The sequence below is a fragment of the Colobus angolensis genome, unplaced genomic scaffold, assembly GCF_000951035.1.
Source record: "Colobus angolensis palliatus isolate OR3802 unplaced genomic scaffold, Cang.pa_1.0 Scaffold56, whole genome shotgun sequence".
In the NCBI taxonomy this organism is placed as follows: domain Eukaryota; kingdom Metazoa; phylum Chordata; class Mammalia; order Primates; family Cercopithecidae; genus Colobus; species Colobus angolensis.
In genome coordinates, this window is record NW_012119154.1 from 12,428,706 (window position 1) to 12,446,584 (window position 17,879).

Consider the following 17,879-nt stretch of genomic DNA (forward strand, 5'->3'; position numbering starts at 1 on the left):
AGAAACAAAAATACAATTGAAGAACAAAATGTATTGAGTTCAAGCATGAAAGTGAAAAGGACCCCCCAATTTCCAAGTAACTTCAATTTTAAAAATCACATTTAGAGGCATTGCCACTTTATTTATTTATTTATTTATTTATTTTTAAATAAAATTCTACAAGAAACCAGGGAGAAATAAGCAGCTTACTTAATTTAAAGAAATAAAATTCAGATTGGCCTTGGACTTGAGTCATTCACTCTATTTTGAAGGATCTATCTAAAACCAGTTTGTTCACTAAACTGTGCTCTATGGTGTTATTTTTACCTGGAGTAAACTTTATACTACAATTATACTAAATTATATAATTATACCAAAAAGGTATGATTAAAGAATGGTATATCCCACTTTAATACTGTAGCGGTAACCACTTAAAATCATGTTTTTAAATTAGAACATGCTCATGATATATGAAATTATAAAAAGAATACCGTTCTTTGTATTATATGCCCCTAGTTTGTATAGAAGTGTACGTGTGTTTGTGTGTGTATGTATGTGTGTGTGTGTATGCACAGAAAACAGTCTACAATGTTGATAATGGTATGTATCTCTTGAGTAAGCAACGAATTTTTTTCCTGAATTCTGTGTGCACATGTTTGACAATGATGAAATATTAATAAAAGGCAGATTGTAGAAAAAGAGAAGTTGAGAAGACGTTGATAAAAGTTTTAAATTTTCTGTAACTGCTTCTCATAGTGACAACACTACAGGGCAAGATACTTTATACCTTCACATAGAAGGTTTGAAATGTTTGCTATCCACCCAAAGAGCTGCTGGAAATTTAATACAATGGACTGGCATAATCAAAAAAAGTTCTTAGCTATGGAAGATATTTTTTCAGGTATAAAATCACCTGAGTTCTTAATGCCTATAAGTAGGAGAAACCTATGTAGAGATATAAGGTAACCCTGGGAACAGCAATTTAAAAATCTGTATAGAATGGTAAAGAAATGTGTAAAGGAGAAAATACATTTGAGCTAGAAATGGAACCGGTGAAACAGGCAGAAGACCTAGAGAATTAATTTTCTTAGGAATGTGAGTAAGTGTTGTCATTTGATATATTAGTTATGAGGACTGATAAAAGATTTAGAAGAAATGCTTCACATATTACTCATGATTAAGAATTAGATATATCAAAACTTTGTGGATGTAGCTAAGAAGTACTTAGAAGAAACTTGGTAGAATTAAATGCTTATATTAGAAAAAAACATGAAAGTCTAAAACGAATGATATATGATTCTACTTCAAAAAAAATAGCAAACTCAACCCTGGTTTAATTCTTGCAGTCACATAAAAGTAAAAATTAAAAGACTGTTTATAGTTGACATGATCATCTATGTAGAAGATCATAAGGAAGGCATCTAAAAAAGGTACAAGAACTAGTAAGTTTAGCAATGTCACAGGATACATGGTCATTATACATGAATTAATTATGCATAAAACATGACATAAAACACATTAGGAACAAAAAGAAATTTTCATTTTAAAAGGTACCACTTATAACAATTAAATCTAACAAAATATGTACAGTACTTATACACTGAAAACTATAAAACATTTCTGAGTAAAATTAAAGATACTGTGTTTAAATAGAGAGATATCATATACTCATGGTTTAAAAGACACCACATTGCTAAGGTATCAGTTCTCTCCTAAAGGACCTTACATATTTAACATAATCTCATGCAGAATCTTACCAGGTATTTTTATGGAAATTGTAAACTGCATGTAAATTTTGTATGGAAAAATCGATCTAAAATAGCCGGAACAATTTTTAAAAAGAACAAAATTGCAAGAATCAGACTACCTGATTTCAAGACTTACTATAAAGTAAACTAACCCAGACAATCTGAAATTGATATATGGATAGACAAATAGATCAACAGGAAAGAAGGAAGTATTCAGATACAGACATGAACACATATGACAAATCGATTTTCAATAAGGAGTCCAAGGCAGCTCAGCAAGGGAAAATATGCAGGTAATCTTTTCAACAAATGGTGTTAGAACAATTGAGTATCTGTTAAAAAGGAGAATTATAAACCCTTAACTCACACCATATACAACAATTGACTGAAAATATAGTTCTAAATGGAAGAGCTAAGACAATAAATCTACTTGAAGAAAATATAAAAAATCCTCCTAATGTTGGATTAGGCCAAGATTTCTTAGGATATAAAAAGCAAGAGCTTTAAAGGGAAAATATCGATAGTTAAGTATTTTGGAAAAGCAGGAAAAAAAGTTAAGCTATAGTCTGGGAGAAAATATATTTTTAAATGTATATCTGATAAAAGACTTGTAGCCAGAATACATAAGGGACTCCTAAAACTCAAATTAAGAACAAAAGCAACCCAATTAACAAGTTACCCCAAATCACCAAAATTACCCAATTAAAAAATGGGCAAAAGACCTGAATGGATATTTCTCAAAATAGGATAAGCAAATGAAAAATGCTCAATATCACTAATTAGGGAAATGCAAATCAAACTGCAGTGAAATACTACTTCAGTTTGAATGGCTGTTAACAACAAGATAACTGTTAGGATGTGGAGAGAAGAGAACCTTTGCATACTCTCAGTGGGAATGTAAATTAGTACAGCCATCATGGAAAATAGTATAGAAGTTCCTTGAAAAATTAAAAATATGACTACCATATGATCCAGCAATCTCACTACTAGGCATATATCCAAAGGGAATAAAATCCGTGTGTCAAAGGAATATCTTCACTCCTGTGTTTATTGCAGCACTATTTGCAATAGTCAAGATATGCAGTCAACTTAAGTGTCCATCAAAGGATAAATGAATAAGAAAATGTTGTGTATATGCACAGTAGAATACTATTCAGTCAGAAAAACATAATGAAATTCTGAGGCTGGGCATAGTGGCTCATGCCTGTAATCCCAGTACTTTGTGAGACTGAGGCAGGAGGATCACTTAAGCCTAAGAGTTTGAGACCAGCTTGGGCAGCATAGTGAGACCCTATCTCTACAAAAAACATACACCAAAATTAGCTTGGCATGGTAGTGCACACCTGTAGCCCTAGCTACTCAGGAGGCTGAAATGAGAGAATTGCTTGAGTCTGGGAGGTCGAGGTTGCAGTGAGCCATGATGGCACCACTGTACTCCAGCCTGAGTGACAGAGCAAGAACTTGTCTCAAAAAAATAAAAAAAGGAAATCCTGATCCTGTCATTTGCAACAACATGGATAAATCTGAGGACATTATGTTAAGTGAAATAAGCCAGACACAGAAAGATGTAACCACATGATTTCACTCAAATCGAATCTAAAAATGTTGATCTCATAGAAGTTGAGAGTAGAATAGGGGTTACTAGAGGCTGAGAAGGGGAGGTGGGGTGAGGGCAAATGGGGAAAAGATGGCTCAATGGGTACAATATTACAGTTAGAAGAATAAGTTCTGTTCTATCGCACAGTAGGGTGACTGTAGTTAACAGTAATGTATTGTATATTTCAAAATAGCTAGAAGAGAGGATTTTGAATGTTCTTACTACAAAGAAATGATAAATATTTAAGTTGATGAATATACTACACATCCTAATTTGATCATTATACAATATAGACATGTATCAAAACATCACATTTTACCTATAAATATGTACAATTATTATGTGTCAATCATAAAATAAACCTAAAAAGTGAAATTTCTGTATTACAACAGGGGGAAAACAGTCTGTATTACAATTATTTTAACTTAAAAGGTACAAAATATTTGAACAGATACTTCAAAAAATATCAAATAGTTGTATAGAATTATATAATGTAAGTTTGTTTTTATTTTTATTATATATAAATATGAATGAAATAAGTACATGAAAATATGTTAAACATTATTAATCATCAGAGAAATGTTAATTTAAACCACAATGAGATCTACTGCTTACATACCAGAATGACATCAATTAAAATAACAGCTAACAATACCAAATGCTGACAAGGATATGAAGTCCTCATATATTGCGAGTGGCAATGTAATATGGCACAGCTCTTTGTAAAACTACTTGGTAGTTTGTTACTAAGCATACACGTACCCAGCAATCATATTCCTAGGTATTCAAGAAAAATGGAAATGGACATCCTCACAAAAATTTGTACATGAATGTTCGTAGTAGTTTTATACACAATAGAAAAAAAAGGAAATAATTGGTGAGTCGATAAATAATGAAGTCTATTCAAAAATGCAGTGGAATGCTGATACATGCAAAAACCACAGATAAATCTCAAAAGCATTATCACATAAGATTATATACTATATTTTTCCATTTACATAAAATTCTGGAAAGGTAAAACTAGTGGAAGAAACAGGTACATGATTGTTGAAGCCAGGAGCTGGGGAGGGGATTAACTGCAAAGAAGCAGAAGATAATTGGAACAGGGATGGAAATATTCTATATCTTGATTGTAGTAGTAGTCACACAATGGTGTACATTTGTCAAGCCATCAGCTTTTGCACTTAAAAATTAGTATACCTTGTGGAAAAGTATACCACATAAAACAAAACTCCCATACAAAGAAAGAATAAATTAGGCCTTAGAATGAAAGGAATCTCAAGTCAATGTTGAGGAGCAATTTAGAGGTGAATTTTTAAAATTCCACAGAGAAAGAAAGATAGTAAAATAAGCTATGTGTGTTCAAATTTACAATTTCTGCTGAGTTGAATCATCAAGGTATTTTAAAATCTTGATGTAAATCAGATTCTCATGTTCCAATCTTGCAGAAGCCTGGAAAATTGGAGATGATAGTGCTATTCTGCAAGGGATAGGGAAGTGGGCAAGTCTAAGGAATTGTTAATACACATAGACCAGGGAGACTGAACATAGTACTGGGTAAAAAAATAAAGGTCATCCTGGAACAGATTTGCAAACAATGAAGTAAATAGAGTAGCAGAAATTTGGCTTTGTAAAAAGAAAAAAAGCGATTGTGCCAGACCACTTCAGCGCCTCTAGTTGCTGAATTGCAGGACTGGTAGCTGAACCAAAAGCAATAAACATAATGCATCTTGGCGGTGGTCAGATATTTTGATTTAGTCAAATATGGAACCCTCACCACTAAAACTGGAAAATATGGTTTGCAGTACCAGATACAGTACTAGCTGAATAGTGATATCTAAATTGTCCTGGCATGATGTGGAGAACAGCGGAAAAAGAGAAGTGTACCACACTGGGAATATCACTTTTGTTGTTGTTGTTGCTTGCTTATTGCTTTTAATTCTTTTAGGTTTCAGATCCAGTGGGTACATGTTCAATATTGTTACATGAATATATTGTATAATGGTGAGGTTTGTGCTTCTAGTGTACCTGTCACCCAAATAGTGAACATTGTACCCAATAGGTATTTTGTAACCCTCATCCCCTCCTATCTTCCTCAAGTTTTGGAGTCCTCAGTGTCCATTATTTCCATCTTTATGTCTATTTGTATCCTTTTCAGGTTTTGTTTTGTTTTTCATGTTTTTAGTAGAGACTGGATTTCTTCATGTTGGCCAGGCACGTCTTCAGCTCCTGACCTCAAGTGATCTGCCTGCCTCGGCCTCTCAAAGTGCTGAGATTACAGGCACGAGCCACTGTGCCCGAACACATGTGTATTCACTACTTATCACCCATATATAAGTGAGGATACATGATACTTGATTTTCTTTTTCTGAGTTGTTTCACTTAAAATAATGGCCTTCACCTCAATCCATGTTGCTGCAAAGGACATGATCTCAGGGAATAGCATTTTGAATTTTGGGTGATGATCATATGGTGTGTTTGAAGCATTAAAAAGTTTGTATGGGTAGAACATGGGGTGAGAAATGTGTGTGGGTGGGGATGGAGGAGTAGGGGGAGTTAGAGATAGATAAGGCCGCAATACAGAGGGCCTCATAAAGTCCTCAGTAAACCATAATAAAGAGCAAGACTTTATCCCTGAATTCCCAGAGCCAGCTGGTATAAGCGTCCAGGTTGTCTTCGCCCTAGCCCAAAGTTTTTTCAACTCTATCACTTGTTGCATCTCCCTACAATTAAATGAGTAAACAATGTACTGAGAAATTAATAAAACTATGTTAAATAGACCACTTTTGAGCTCCATTTTAATTCTTGGAGAAGAGTATAAACATGGTAATTGATTCACAAAAGAACCACAATGTTGGAAACTAGAAAAAGGTAAACATTTGCATGGCTGAGTTAAGAGAACAGACAGATACGAAACTGTTATTACAGGACTGGGATAGACTTATGCACCAGTTACTAAGCAGGTTCTTGGCCAAGTCCTTTCTGTACATTTATTTTCTTATTTATAAAATAGGGATAATAATTCAAGCCAATTACCTGTTATCTGCAATTCTGAAGTCCAAGAGCTCTGAAAATCAGAAGTTGGTTTGGTTTTATGTTGATTTCTTAGGTTGGTGGCATCATTGATTTGATGGTGAAACTCAGGCTTTGTACTCAATCAGTGAGTGTGAATATTTATGAATTCTGCAGAAATAATGTTTGATCTTTTGGTGCTACCCTAAATTCTGCTGGATACATTTATATGTTATACAAACTTTACTTTTTTTTCTAAAATCTAAACAATTCTGGCTTCTGAAAATTCCGGCCCCAGGGGTTTCAGATAAGAGAGAGTATGCTTGTAATACCTTCCTCTTAGGGTTGTAACAGAATAAAGTTTCTTAAAACAGAACTCAGTAAATGATGAAGCTATTATTTTTTATCATTAATTAAGCTTAAAAATTGGATTCCCATCCCTGAGAATGAACAAGAATTAGCCCTTAATGATCCTTAATCTTATTCTTAATGCTTTTATACTTTATTCTGTGAAGCTTGATTTATAGTGTATCAGTTATTAAAATGGAACGTGTCTCTTAAGAAGCTGTTCTACTCTGAACACTTAACCTTCATTTCTGCAGTCTTTACGTATTTGGAAGGATACTTTATTTGCCTTTAGGTATTAGTTGACAGACTTATTTTTCAGTCATCTTTCCTAAGGGTCATCTTATGAAATTCATGGTTAGATTATGCATTATATACCTCCTAACGAAAACACGAATGGGTATGCTTATTTTCTTTAAGTTCTCAATAAAAGTAAGTTCTTAATATGTCATAAAACAATTTCTGTGTAAGTCATGAGTTAAAAGTACAAGAGCAAAAATACCCATCTAGATTTCATTCAGTGTTTCCCAAGTAGAATTTTATTTTTGTGGTTGAATTTTGGCATGTGTCCTATTTCTTCAAGCTATATAAAACCCTTTTGCTGTGTCTAATCCATGGCCTGCGGGCATGGAGGACTGATTTTGCAATACTTTTCTAGCATTGGGAAACTTTTAACTAAAAATTTCGTATGCTGGAATACTTGGAAGAAAAGGAAAGGTCATTTAAACAATACTATATTTTTAAATGAAGAAATAAAGCAACATTTTAAATATGCGATTTTTGGTAATATACTTGCCATTAGAGAGAGTTAGGGTGGGACATATCAGTAACGAATCCGATTGCCACTATGGCTCTGGCCCCCCTGTCTTTCCTCTGGGAGGATGTTAGGGCCAACTTATGATTGCAACCTGTGTGTGTGTTTATCCTTTGTTTGGATACATGTTACTAGGTTCCCCACTCTTGGCCAGCAATTCCAGTGCCTGGGTGGTTTGCCTGAGTGGGTAGGAATGTAGGGATAGGGCTTTGACTCAGAGCACAGGGGTGATAAGGTTTACTATAGTTGTACGGATTAGAACGAAGGTTCTCTTCTGCTTCAGAAGTGGGAAGAGGAAGCAACACAGGATCGGATTTCTATCTGGTTCTAGGTCTCAGGCTTTCTCCACTCCATTTTGCCAACTCTACAACCAACTAACCACTACTGAACTTCCTCTCCCTGAAGAAGAAAAAATTTCACTCACTTGTGAGTGAGAAGATCTGCATCCAGATCCTTTCTGTGCCATGATTAGCTGTGCTATATCAGACCAGGTGTTTTCAGGAGTTTATGGCGGAGTGGCCCCTTTCAGCTCTTGCATTCCGCTACCTATGACATTAGAAGAAAAGTGCAGGCGTTCAGGGGAGTTCTTGTTTTACAGTTTCAAGCGATCTGACCTCAGGCAAAATCTCTTCACTCTCACAGATATTCTATCTTAAAGAAAATCCCATGAACGGTAATTCCTATGAGTCTCTCTAAAGTATATTAAAGACTGGATTGATTATAATCTAGGCAGAAATTTGTCTTTATGGTTGTTGTTTAATATCACTCAGTACATGCCAATACTCTTCTTTCACTTAGTGTCTGGTCATCTATGAAGCTACTCATGGTATTACTCATTTAAACCCCTGCGAGCCTCAGCTTCTTCATCCTAAAGGAAAATAACAGGAAATAATGGCACAAATAAGTTTTGATAAACATAAAACCTTTTGTAAACATAGGGTTTTATTTATGATAGCAAAAAACAATCTAATAACATTGACATATGTCACATCTATAGTGGCCAGTAGCAAACATGCAGCATGCAGTTATAAAACGTGGACAGATTTTCATTGTTTTGATTTGGAATGTAACAGTATCTCCTGTTGGTTATCTCCTTCCTTTCTCCGCTGGCCCCCACTCTAAGCAGTATTCCACTGAACTGAAGAAACTGTACTGCCAAATTGCAAAGACATGCCCCATCCAGATCAAGGTGATGACCCCGCCTCCTCAGGGAGCTGTTATCCGCGCCATGCCTGTCTACAAAAAAGCTGAGCACGTCACTGAGGTGGTGAAGCGGTGTCCCAACCATGAGCTGAGCCGTGAATTCAATGAGGGTAAGCAGAATGTGAAGCTCTAACTGTCCAACCTACTTGAAGGTCAACATTCTGTGGGTGTTTTTGTTTGAGACCTACCTACCTGGTTCAGACTTCTGCACTCTGATGGCAGATCAGTCTGCCTTTTTTTTTTTTTTTTTTTTTATGGCTGACAGAGTATCTAAGAATAATGATAAATAAATCCATGGCTTTCATAGTAGTTGAACTATTTAATATTAGTAATTACTAGATGATCTGAGCTACTGGTTATCTTTACTCCTTACTGCTTCCTTCTTTTTATTTTTCTTGCCTTTAAAAAAATAAGAAGAAGAGGCTGGGCGTGGTGGCTCACGCCTGTAATCCCAGCGCTTTGGGAGGCCGAGGCGGGCAGATCATGAGGTCAGGAGATCGAGACCATCCTGGCTAACACAGTGAAACCCTTTGTCTACTAAAAATACAAAAAATTAGCTGGGCGTGGTGGTGGGCACCTGTAGTCCCAGCTACTTGGGAGGCTGAGGCAGGAGCGTGGTGTGAACCTGGGAGGCGGATCTTGCAGTGAGCCGAAATGCGCCACTGCACTCCAGCCTGGGTGACAGAGTGAGACTCCATCTCAAAAAAATAAATAAATAAGAGGGTGCAAGGAGACTACATGGTAGCTGTTCTACTTGGCCCAGGCTACCATATCTTCAGATTTAGTGTTTTCCCAGAAAGATTCTCAAGTCTAGACCAGTTGAGAGCTGGAAGGGTAAGAGAAAGAAGCACCAAACGAATGAAATGATGAAAGAAATCAGAAGAAGAAAGGGGGAAAGAAGATGAGAAGGCAAGTAACGGGTAAGAGGAATAAATGGAAGGCCTAGAGCCTACTGTAGGCAGTCAAATAAAGGACTGGGAGTCGAGGGATGAGGTATCTTGAAGGCCACGTTTAGGCTCTAGGCATGAATAAGTCATGCCTCACATTCTGCATCTCAGATCCTACAACAATGTAGCAGAAAAGGTCGGTATTTCCAAGAGTTCCCTTAGATCTGATATTATAGTTCCATGAAGGGAGACTAAATAGAGAGTGCTGAAAAGTGGAAAGTAAGAACAGGATAAAGCATAAGCAATCCTCAGAGAGTACTGAGGGTGTCAAAGGTGTTGGGGGTTAGGATACTTTATAGAAAAAATATTAAAATGTAAGGATTGATAAATATAGAGAATATAATTTTCGAGAAAATTAATGGAAGAAGAAAGATAATGGATCAGAATTTAAAAGAAGAAAATAAAGTCAAAATACTCTTTAAACAACTGTTTTTTACACATTAATTTCGAGTCCTTGCCCACATGGCCACATTATCCGTACCTTTGTGTCTTGCTTTTCACTTAGCAATCTGCCATAAAGAATATTGCAATATAGATAGACTTCATTATCAGCCTACCTAACTTGGTGTTTCACCAAGATAGCACACTATTTTTAAGTGTTTTCTCATTTTTTAAACATAATAATGGTTTTTAGTTTTAAACATACTAGATGATGCAGCAGAGAACATTCTGATAGACTTAGCTTTTTACTTTTATTGAATGGCTTTTGTAGACTGGGACTATGGGACTAAGAGCTGTTAGAAACAGCTTTACAGGTACTAATTCTTGGAGCATCTTCTTTCTTCTGGAGCTCTGCTAAATATCACAATTTTATGAAACTTTACTCAGTCTCTTTTTTTTAAATTGCATCCCTTTTCTTATACCCAACTTGGGACTCCTTCAGCACACCAATGCCAGAACGTTTCTTATCTTTATAATCAACACAATGTGTAAAAGTTGAGGAGGAGGAAAGAAGAAAAAGTGGAAGTCATATCCTTGCTGTCTTCTGCTTCTCCATATATTTGCTGGTCAGACTTTTGGGCAGCATTTTCTCAGTTAAACTGATTTTTTTTTAATTTATTTGCTTCTTTCCCTTTCATTTTCCAGGGAGCTGGCAAAATTTCCTCCATGGGTGAGGTCAGAGATGTAGTTATAGAGTTCCATAAAGCTTGAATCATTCATCTTAAACTCCAAATTATAGGACTGTTCCCTTAAATATAGATGTGCATTCCAGTCCTTTCTGTTGCTATAAAGGTTAAGACACCTTCATGTATTTGATATCTGGCTGCGGAATCTGTTCCTTTCTTCAAGGATGCACGTTTTCTTTATTCTACAGACTATTTCTTTTGCCACCAACATCTTGTTCATGCAATTTCATGTTATCTTCTTAATTTTTAAGGTAAAGAACTAACTCTTGTATCATTTTCTGCTCTGCAGGACAGATTGCCCCTCCTAGTCATTTGATTCGAGTAGAGGGGAACAGCCATGCCCAGTATGTAGAAGACCCCATCACAGGAAGACAGAGTGTGCTGGTACCTTATGAGCCACCCCAGGTAAAAAGCAAACCAAACCAAAACACAACACTCTATGGACCGAGCAGACTTGAGAGAACATCTCTTTCAGCAACAGGGATGTTCCTAGCGTCTATCACTGCCGTAGTTCTTGTCATCAAATATGTAATATTTTTGTATTTTTTTCTACCTATTCTCCACATGCTTTCCCTTCAGAATATCTAAGTATACACTGAATTAACTTGGTAACACGGCTCTGTGCCCATTTTCCCATCTTAAGGGCAGATAACAATTGAACTGGCAATTGGGTGTATACATGGGATTGTTTTATCCAACTGGCAATTGGACGGGTAGTGGATGTGCAACAGTAGTGGATGCAAGTGTTACCGTAAGTGGGAAAGCCCAAGAGGGACCTCTTAGCTAAAGTTTGAATGAGCAGATGATAGATTTGTAAATCTGTTGGTGAAGCAGAGTAGTGTGGTTGAAAATACACTGGTATAACAGAACCCAGGTTCTTTGGTTTGCTTGGCTTGCTGTGTGGACCTTCGGCAACTTTCTGTCTCTAGGCCTCAGTTGCCTTACCCATAACTATGTACTTTGGACTGGATTATTTTTAATTCTGAGAACATTTTGAGCTCTAAGATGTTATTAATGCAAGTGTATATTCAAATCTATATTGTACCGTTTTATCCACATAGGGGAAATATTCTTGGAGCATTGCTACTGTTTTTGGCAATTATTCCCAGTTTTCCCTTTTCAGTGATATTCCTGAAGGTGGTAGAGCCTATTTGAATTACATGATGTGGATCAGCTTACAAATGAACAGGATCAAAGATCACAAAATCTGTTAAAGCCTGTCTCACCTAATGTAGTGTTCAGTGTTGCAAACATTAGCTTTAAGCTTCCCTGGAGGCAAGATGAAGAAAAACCTACAACAGGGTTCAGAGTTTGCCCTTTTAGGAGGAAGCCTATCACTTCATCAGAAGTGGAATTCCTTAAATAGAGGGAAGAACTGAGAGGGAACAACGTCAGTTTAAACCATTGTTAACACAGATTATTTTCCCCTTGTTTTCAGGTTGGCACTGAATTCACCACAGTCTTGTACAATTTCATGTGTAACAGCAGTTGTGTTGGAGGGATGAACCGCCGTCCAATTTTAATCATCGTTACTCTGGAAACCAGAGAGTAAGTGGCATATGAAAAAATTGTCATTCTACACAAAAAATCATGAGCAGAGGGCAAAGTGAAATTGTGGCTACTTTATCATTAATTTTGCATGTAAAGCGGAGAGCTTGTCCTTTGTGCTTTAAATCCGTGCTACAAACAGTTACATAAAAGATCTAAGAAAGTGGAGACAAAGGAAGGTGGGTAAAGTTAGAGGGAAAAAAAGAGCTAGAAAGGTGTGCAGTCACTTCATACCTGAATTCTTGACATTTGACTGGAATTGTTCTGATTAGACAGTGGTCCTCAAGGCATTTGACCATTTTTTTTAAGTCTGCGCTGCCTTAGGGGATTTTATCCTGAGACATCCACTGGCTTAACTCAAGTTTCCTTCAAAATATGTAGCTAAATACAGCTGTTCAGCTAATAGCTTGGAGGCTCTTTGGAGAACAAATGGAATGTTATTTACTAATATTACTTGTGGCATGTTAGCACTTTTGTGTTCTGCCAAGTACTTTGGGTCCATTCTCAAAGCTGCCATGGCTAAGCTGGTAGTACATTAGCCATGGCCCATATGGGAAATGGAAGTGGGAGATCTCCAGGGGACTTTCCAAATGCTTCGAATTTAACTCTTTCTTCCCCTTTATTCTAATTCCTAGTGGGCAAGTCCTGGGCCGACGCTGCTTTGAGGCCCGGATCTGTGCTTGCCCAGGAAGAGACAGGAAGGCGGATGAAGATAGCATCAGAAAGCAGCAAGTTTCGGACAGTACAAAGAACGGTGATGGTACGAAGCGCCGTAAGTAGATGTAGTGGCCAAATGGGGTAGGGCTGAGTCTACTCCAGATGTTGGAGAATGGGGTGATATTGGAGGAGCTGCATGATAAGACCTGTGACCTTCAGCAGCAAGTGGGACGTCAGCCCTCAGAGCCAGTGAGCATAGGAAGAGCATTGAAGTGGACTCCAGGCATGTCCTACAGCTTTACACGAGCAAGTAGTCATTGTGACAAGGTCTTAGTCCAGGGATTCTCAAAATGTGACTTCCACTCCAGTAGCATAAACATCATCTATTCACAGAGACACACCAGCAAGACACGGGGTTTCCTGCAACGTTACTTAAGCCAGAGGGTATTTCCCAGCATACTCAATTTCTTTTATTTTTCCCCACCATCCTTCCACCTCCTTACGGCTAGGATCACAATCCATGTAAAAACAATTGTCCCCAGTTAAATGGATGCTTAGGAATAGAGCCTCTCATCTTACACGTGTTGCTGGTACTACTGTCTGTTTAATATGTATTATTAAATCTGATTAATATTAATATTTAATTATTAAGTATATTTAATATGCATCATTGCTTTAGAAATGTTACCAGGATGAAACGTGTATTTTTCCTCCACCAGCGTTTCGTCAGAACACACATGGTATCCAGATGACATCCATCAAGAAGCGAAGATCCCCAGATGACGAGCTGCTGTACTTACCGGTAGGTCTCCCCTGGGTGTTCATGGTGGCTTCATTTTAACTTTCTTTGAATGAGCTTTTACAGTATGATCGTCATCTCGTTATCTGTGACAATGGGAAAGGAGGTGTCTTAGTCAGTTGAAGCTGTACAACAAACTACCCTAGACTAGAGGGCTTATAAACAACAGAAGTTTATTTTCTAGAGTCTGGAAGTCTGAGATCAAGGCGCCCCTCTGGTCGGGTTCTGGTGAGAGCTCTCTTCTGAGTTGCAAACTGCCATTTTCTCCTTGTATTCTCACACAGTGGAGAGGGCTAGAGAGCTCTCTAGGGTGCTTTTTTTTTTTTTTTTTTTTTTCATAAGGGCACAAATCCCATTAATGAAGGCCCCACTCTCATGACCTAAATTACTTCCCAAAGGACTCACCTTCTCATGTCATCACAATGGAGTTAAAATTTCCATCTATGAACTTTGGAAGGACACAAACTTTCAGTCCATAACCGGGATGGGGGAGGGGTTTGAGAGCTGGTGATACACAGGAGAGAAAATATGTATTTTTTTAAATTAGAATATTCTTCTTTCTCTGCACAGTTTTGGACTGTGCTACTAGCATGAGATTCTCTACTTACCTACCCACCCAACTAAAGCTAAACTCCTAATAGCATTTTTCTTACCCAAATATTTGAAGTTAATTTGCCCTTCATTATTTCAGAATGATAAGATTATCCTAGGCAGCATGGCCATAGAAATTTAGGCCTAAAATTTTGTCAGTAAAAGTTCACAAAATTGATAATGCAGCAATTTTAGCCCTGACTTTGATGTCTTTTAGGCAGCACTATAAAGAAAGCCAAGCAAGGCAGAAACCTGAGTTACATTTGGCCCTCTCTATCTGTGTGTTCCATATCTGCAGATTCAACCAATCACAGATCAAAAATAGTTGAAAAAGAACAATAAAAAATAATAATACACCAATCAAAATAATACAAATATAATAATATAGTATAACAACTAACTGTATAGCATTTACATTATATCAGATATTATAAGTAATCTAGAGGTAATTTAAAGTATACCTCTAGAGGATGTGTATAGGTTACATGCAAATACTACACCATTTTATATAAGGGACTTGAGCAACCTAGGATTTTAGTATCCATGGAGGCCAGGTGGGGTGGGTAGTCATAGAATCAGTGCTCTGCTGATACCAAAAGACAACTGTATATGTGAATGGCCAGAAGTCTTAGCCCAGTTATTATGTAAGAACCTCATTAATTCCTACAAGGGACATTACTTCTCTTGAGATCACTAATGAGATCACTTTATTAGATTATGGTGGTAGTTAGTTGAATTCTTATTGCGTTAGGTCTTTGCCATGTAGGGTGGCAATGACATTTTGGTGGCTGGTATAGCCCTTGATGCCATCTAAAGTGACGTGAGACACAGCCAAGCAGGGCCAGGAGATTTAACCATGAACTACTACCCTGGGATTGAACTAACGAAACTCAACAGGTTTAGGTGTGCTGCACCTTCTTCCTCATCTTCTTTGGGTCCTGACTCTCAGGGGAATAAATTCCCAGTAGACCAATCAGACGGTGAGTTAGCTGAGATTCTCAGTGTCTTGTTTCTCAAGCTGTAAATGGAAACTGACTTGTGACATTACAGTAAAACATTACCCTGATACACTAAATATTCCAAAAGTCTTAATATGTTTTCAGCTGATAAAACAGGAACTGCTTGAAAAATTATTTTAAAATTTCAGTTTGTACTAAGAAGGAGGTACCCTTCTTAGTGTTACGTCTCAAGTTGAGAGAAGGCTTAGTCTAAATAACTTATGGGTGAGGGAAATCTCCATTAATTTAATATGTATTTTGTTGGTTTTTGGTGAGTGGCAAATATGCTAGACCTTGAGCATTTAGAGTTCAGTAGGACACAATTCTTACTTTCAACTACCTTGCCTTCTATTGAGGGCACAAACAGTTATAATGTAATAAAATAAACATTTCCCAGATCAAGGTCTAGTGCTGTGTGAGTACACAAGAAGTTCCAAAGATGCAAACTAATAAGAGTAAGATCAAGAAAAGCTTCTCAGAGAAGGGGCGCCACAGCTGGGATGAGTAAGAGTTCATTCAACCAAAGGTGGAAGACATGTTTCATTTCTGAATTCTGACTAATTCTGCCTTTCCTACTGGGCGCAGCAGCTGGCGTGAGGCAGCTAAAGTGCCTAGGGTGCAAAATCTAAATAGTCCCTCACTCCCAGGGCAACACACATGTGTGCTAAGTGCCTCTCTTGCCTCACTCTAGTCCTGGCCCTGCTTATCCGTTGGTTTGTTTGCTGTTGTTTTTTTGAAACAGGATCTCACTTTGTTGCCCAGGTTGGAGTGTAGTGGCAGGATCATGGTTCACTGCAGCCTCAGACTCCCAGGCTCAAGCAGTCCTCCCACCTCACCTCCCCATGTAGCTGGGACTACAGGTGCAGGCCACCACGCCGGCTAATGTTTGCACATTTTGTAGAGAAGGAGTTTTTTCCCAGGGTGGTCTTGAACTACTGAGCTCATGCAATCTGTCCCCTCCCAAATAGCCGGGATTATAGGTGTGAGCCACCATGCTTGGCCCCTGCTCGTAACTGTAAAAGCTTTTAAGACCTTTTTAAAAAAAGATTATGAGGTACTCTCTTAAAGAAACCTATTTTATCGCACATGAAAACTTTTATCCTATCAGACATAGTTACAATCTATTCTTATTTTTTGTAGTAGTTTAGTTTTATGAAGGTGTTGCAAAAATGGTATTGGTAAATATGAATCATCTCATCGCTCATAAGATAAATATAGGATTAGGTTTTAATGCACCTCTGGTCACATACATTTCATCAACAGATAAATATAAAACTTCATTTGTTGTGTGTTTCTGTTAAGAGACATTTAATATATACTGTTGATTCATTAACATCAGACTCGTGGCCAATTAGCCTTATAACTCCTGCCTGAATGAAGTTTCTCTAACACACATATTTTCTCCGTAAGGCATGGAACAACCTTCTCCTACTTAGGGACACTAGATAGCACTTCCGCACTGTCCTTGAGGGTCTTTTTAAATAACAAAATCACCAATGAAAAGCACAAAAATGTAAAAATGTAGTGCTAAATAGATCATGTAAAGAATGTGGGTTTACGGCATAAGAGCTACAAGATGACAGAGCATCTCCTTGTTCGAACTCAGAACACTCACAGGTGGGAACACTCACAGGTGATTCAAATTTTTCATCACTGCACAGGTCTGAATGACCACAAAAGGGTCCAGAGTATTGATTTTCATGTTACAAATAAACGTTAGCAAATAAACAAATTGCAATTACGGAATCCTCGAATAATGAGGATTGACCACACTTCTAACAGTTCTACAGCTTTTCATGTTTCCTTCTTTCCTTCTGCTCACTTCCATAGGTTAGGGGCCGTGAGACTTATGAAATGCTGTTGAAGATTAAAGAGTCCCTGGAACTTATGCAGTACCTTCCTCAGCACACAATCGAAACGTACAGGCAACAGCAACAGCAGCAGCACCAGCACTTACTTCAGAAACAGTGAGTGTATCAACGTGTCATTTTAAGAGGCATGAGTGAAGGTGACTTTATTTCGATCAGCAATAGGGTGATTGATGGGCAATGTGGAACATAATGGGAGACAGCAGATTGTCATAGATTGAGATGACCTGGTGTGGCAACCCTCTTTCAGTTGCAACCTTTTTATGTGTCTTATAACCTTCCTTTGGGAATTCCACTTATGTTCTGAAATTAAATACAAACCATTTCTGGTGAGTTACAGAGAAACTCACACTAAGAGTTAGTTCTCTTCTCTATATGCCTGACCCATACACACTAACAGTAAGTATACACTCTATTTGGTACTAATGTGTATATTTGAAAACATGAAGTCATTTCTCATCCCAATGGATTGTCTTGTAAATCTCCTGGGATGCACACTATCCACTCTTGGGAATAACATTGTAGACCAGGGATAGCAAATAGGCTTTACTATAACATAAAGTGGCTTGTTTGAATACTGTAGTGAGAAGAATTCTGAAACCTAGTGCATAATAATTGGGGAAATATCTGGGTGCAGAAGGATAAA

General features: G+C 37.4%; 1 protein-coding gene across 7 annotated transcripts in view; it reads left to right on the forward strand.

The window, feature by feature from the left end:
- TP63 (tumor protein p63) overlaps nucleotides 1–17,879 on the forward strand; it is a 267,496-nt gene that overhangs the window by 226,013 nt on the left and 23,604 nt on the right. For all 7 annotated transcript variants that reach the window (XM_011961604.1, XM_011961606.1, XM_011961609.1 and 4 more), the window contains 6 exons: nucleotides 8,622–8,808; nucleotides 11,062–11,177; nucleotides 12,211–12,320; nucleotides 12,956–13,092; nucleotides 13,697–13,779; nucleotides 17,196–17,332. In XM_011961604.1, the coding sequence (XP_011816994.1) occupies nucleotides 8,622–8,808; nucleotides 11,062–11,177; nucleotides 12,211–12,320; nucleotides 12,956–13,092; nucleotides 13,697–13,779; nucleotides 17,196–17,332 (770 nt within the window). The remainder of the gene's footprint in view (nucleotides 1–8,621; nucleotides 8,809–11,061; nucleotides 11,178–12,210; nucleotides 12,321–12,955; nucleotides 13,093–13,696; nucleotides 13,780–17,195; nucleotides 17,333–17,879) is intronic.